Raw genomic sequence first — 4,543 nt, forward strand, 5'->3', positions numbered from 1 at the left:
AAATACCAATTCCACCCTAGGTGGGTCACTTCGACACAAAGGATAATTCAACACAAAAATCTACTCTCAACGTGATCCCAAAAAACAAACACATCTCCGCATTAGGATTTTAGAAGTACCGATATGCTTAATCGTTCCTAGCATCATATAATAATTCAAATATTATAATAACCTTTAAGTTATCTCATATTCAATTTTCCATAACAAATTGAGTTTATTTAATACAAATTCTGCATGAAGAAGATTACAACAAGATGAATATCATTTAGAGCCACACTATAAATAATAGACCTCACCTCATGCATCATCACGTTACTTTGCACTCACTCGCTACATGGTAGCACACTATCTGATTTTGGCATCACTTTATCATTCACATGTTGCCTCTTTGAAGAACAAGCATACACCTAATTGCGAGGATCATCAACATTTGGCGTGAAGAATAACACCCCCTCCTTAGGTGATACATTTCGTGAGTTCACACAACTTTGAAAAAAATAATGGATTTAGAGAACTCAAATCTCAAACAATTTATTTTAAGAGAAACTCATCAACCACTTAAACTACATACTCTTGTTACGGTTATTAGGTAATAAATTTGTTAAAAAAAAAAAAAGAAACTAAATTAAGTAGATAAAATATTGAGTATTGAATAGAAAGACACATAGGAAAATAAATGTATGAAGAGTGATGACAGGTAGGAAGATTCGTTCCATGTTGCTAGCTCATTACTCTCCTAAATTAGCCCAACCGTTGAACCCCATCTCTCTCTCTCTCTCTCTCTCTCTCTCTCCTCTCCAACCCCATTCCATTTCTTTCAACCCCATTTCTCAGAAACAATCTCGGAGAGAGAGAAAGAGAAACACATTCCTTCATTTTTCAACCCCTCTTTCTCTTTCTCTCCAAAACGACCCCTTTTTCTGCGTTTCACAATGAAAACATCAAAAACCCTAATTACCTTCATTCTCAATTTCTCACCTTAACAACAACAAATCAACGATTTTGATCCATACCCATTTCAATTCAAAGGGTTAATTTCATTTTCATAGCAAAATTTCAACCTGGGGGTAGATGTGGAAAAAACCCCCTTTTGTATCTACAAACCCTAATAATCAATATAGAAATCGATCTCTGTTCTTCCATGGCTTCAACATTTTATTCGCATTTGGGATTTTTGATTTTCGGTATTTCTATTTGTTTTTATGCTTTTGTTGTTCAATCTCAGATACAAGATCCAAACGGTTTTCAATCACAACAAAATCAAGTGGTTTCATCTCCACCACCGCCTCCGCCACCTCCACCACCGCCACCACCTCCACCACCTCCGCCGCCATCAACTCCACCACCTCCTCAGGATTTCAATTCACCTCCACCGCCAACATTGCCGGATATTCCACCACAAAATCAAAATCCCAGCCCAATAAGTTCGCCGCCGCCGCCCCACCTCCGTCGCTGGCACGACCATGTTCAATTACCACCGCCCCTGGCGCCCCCGCCGCAGCATTCGATGAATGCTGGCAAAAAGGTTGGACTTTTATTTGTGGGCATTGCGGCAATTATGCAGGTTGGTTTTGTTGGGTTCTTGGTAATCAAAAGAAGACAACTTTTGAAGACCAATGACAATGACAGATATGAGAATTGTTCTTGAATTTTTTTCCTTACCTTTCTTATTTAATTCATTCGAAAGAAAAAAAAAAGAGAAATTAATGGGTTGAAATTGAAATTCTTTGTTGTGGGGGAGAAAAGAAATGTTGAGATTTTCAAGCAGGGAAATGGAAAATGTATGAATTTGTGAAGTCATTGGAACAAACGTTACTCTTTGTATATTTGATATTGATATTGTTAGTTTACGTTTCCCTTTCACATTTTATGTAACCCCTTTAGATACATTATTACGTTGGGTTATAATGAAAAACAGAAGAAACCCTTTTGTACTTGTTTGGTTTTTTTGTTTGTTGTTCTCTAACTTGTTAGATGTACAATGATGATGTTAGGAATATTTGATTGATTAATGACAGTACTTTTTGTTTTTCCTCCTCCAATGATGTCATGAACCTTGTGTGTATAGATTTCTAATCTGTAGTGATTATGATGTTTCAACTGTTATGTGGTTTTCTTAATGTGTAGCACACTCTTAAATGACAACATTTTTTTTTGTCAAACATTGAGTTATAGATAGAGATGGTGTTCTGCCTTGTCATGCTAAAAGTAGTGAATTGTCTTGAGTGGCTGCCAAGGTTAATAATTGGGTGGAAAGTGGAAACTTTTATAGGAACCTTGTTTGTTTGAGCTAATATGTTGTCTCAAGGGTATTCAGGTCACTATTTGATATTTGAGCTGTGCCTACCTATAGGATTGTGTTTCTCTGTGTTTTTGAAGGAACCTTGTTTGTTTGAGCTAATATGTTTATTTAGGTTACATTTTAATTAGGAATAGTTTTATCAAAACGAAGAAAAATAAGGACTTTGGAAACACAGGTGTGTTGTAGAGTTATGCATTCATAAGCTGATAAAAGGCACATGATTAACTTGCATGGTTAATCATGTGGCATTTGATTGCCACATTCTGTATCTTGTCCATAGAGTTATATCTGTTTGAGTTGAGTTTAGACATCATCAAACATATTTGTTATTTGTCCCGTTAGTGCATCTCAGATAGTAAAAAGTTGCGGGGACATCTAAAATGTTAGGGTGCGGATTTGAAATCGCAATACACCTATTCTCCGCACATAATGCGTTGAGTTTCACTGGTTAGCATAACCCATTTGTTATTTAGGATTTTGGATATTAAGTCTTCTTATGTTTTAATCTAAAGAAAGTCCTCTATGTTGATAGGTTAATGCATGATTTAGTAAAATTGTGCAACTTATGTAAATGTATTGTAGTAAAACTTTTTTAGTACACATAAATTTTTTAGTTTACTTCTCTTTTTCTGATGAATAAGTGACAATTAAGTAGCAAGTGCTATAATGGAAGATAAGATGAAGATTAGTTGAAAATGACCTGAATTGCCAAAATTCTTACAAAAGAAAAAGTGGCTTCATAGTTTATAATTCTGCTGTCCGAATGAAATACAATTATATAATAGTAGCAAAAATTTCCAATTCAATTTGTTTGTCATTTCCAGATATTATAATGGCTAGGGATTTAGTTTGTTGTTCATATGACTTAAATTGAGTAGGTTCATTGCTGTTGAAAATATTGACTGGTAGAGTTTTACATCCCATTTATTCCTTTTCTTGATCAACCAGCCGACCATATTTATGGAATAAATGCATGGATATAATTAGAATAAAGTTTAAAGGATTTGAACAATAGTTGGTATGGATTTTTTATGATAGTAGTTGGGATCCAGTTATACAAATGTTGACAATTTTTCTAATTAGTGCCCTCAAAAATTGATTTTGTATATAGTTAGTATTTCCTTTCTCACGTATTTATGTACAGAAACTAGCAATGCAATAAATTTCTTGCTGAGTTTGTTCTGGCCAGTCATGTGGAATGCTGCGTGTAAGAATTTTTCTTTTAAAACGAAGGATATGTAAATACATTCTTGCTCACATTTTTTGTTGAGATTTTAATAATTTTAGTTTAATAATTACATGTGTAGCACTCAATTTTCCAAATTGGAAAAAAATGGTTGGGATGTTTCGAGATACGGTTTCCGATACGTTTCTTGACAGACATCGTATATCATTGAGTGTGGACATTAGTTCGAAGGAGAGAGAATAAGCTTCCAAGTAGAGACTTGTAAAAAAAAAAAAGTATCCGAGTAGAAAGAAAAATGATTTAAAGCTCATAAACCATAAAATTACACAATGTGAAACCATATAAATACTCAATGTCTCTGTTCAATTTTGTTTCAAAAAACATTCCTCCATAAAATAGAGATAAGGAAACATGTAAGCCTCAACACACTTTAGTCTTCAGCAACAATACGTTTGAGTATTGCATAGAGAAAAGGGGAGTTTCTTTTTCTATCTCCAACAAAAAAACACAACTTTTTCCGTCAAAGAGTATACCTCAGATACATACATGTGTAGTTTTTAAGAAACAAGGGGTGAAAAAAAGTTGTTTAGAAAAGGATTAATGCAAACCAATCTTCTCTATTTAAAAATAAATAAATAACAGAACCAACCTTCTAGTTCTAGCGTACTGCAGTTAACACTATGATGAGTAGAAACAATTCTCATTATTGAAATGAATGTGCTAAATGAATTACAAAGTGGTACTTCATCAAATATATACTCAGTGATGAAGTTCCTAAAACAGAAAAAACTTCTGTTATGTACAGTTATTATTTGACAGTTAGTAACTAACTTCTATTAACTACCAGTTCTCTTAATATAGCGTCTGCGGAACAAGCTTATTCTAACTAATGGGACAATAATCCCATAATTGATTGATGGTTTGGTATGTCTAGAAGTAAAATTTTCTTGGCCAAAAAATTAAGCATAATGTTCCAATTTAAGCAAGCGCTAAGTTAAGGTTTCTACAAATAGAAAATATTTATTGATAAAAATTTCTAACTTTTTGAGCAATAA

General features: G+C 33.7%; 1 protein-coding gene across 1 annotated transcript; it reads left to right on the forward strand.

The window, feature by feature from the left end:
• Positions 1-675: 675 nt before the first annotated feature.
• LOC11424343 (glyceraldehyde-3-phosphate dehydrogenase, testis-specific) lies at positions 676-2,042 on the forward strand. Its single transcript, XM_003627219.3, has one exon. It carries the CDS (start codon positions 1,142-1,144, stop codon positions 1,646-1,648), a length of 507 nt encoding a protein of 168 aa, XP_003627267.1. The 5' UTR covers positions 676-1,141; the 3' UTR covers positions 1,649-2,042.
• Positions 2,043-4,543: the final 2,501 nt, after the last annotated feature.

Source organism: Medicago truncatula, chromosome 8 (genome assembly GCF_003473485.1).
Source record: "Medicago truncatula cultivar Jemalong A17 chromosome 8, MtrunA17r5.0-ANR, whole genome shotgun sequence".
NCBI lineage: Eukaryota > Viridiplantae > Streptophyta > Magnoliopsida > Fabales > Fabaceae > Medicago > Medicago truncatula.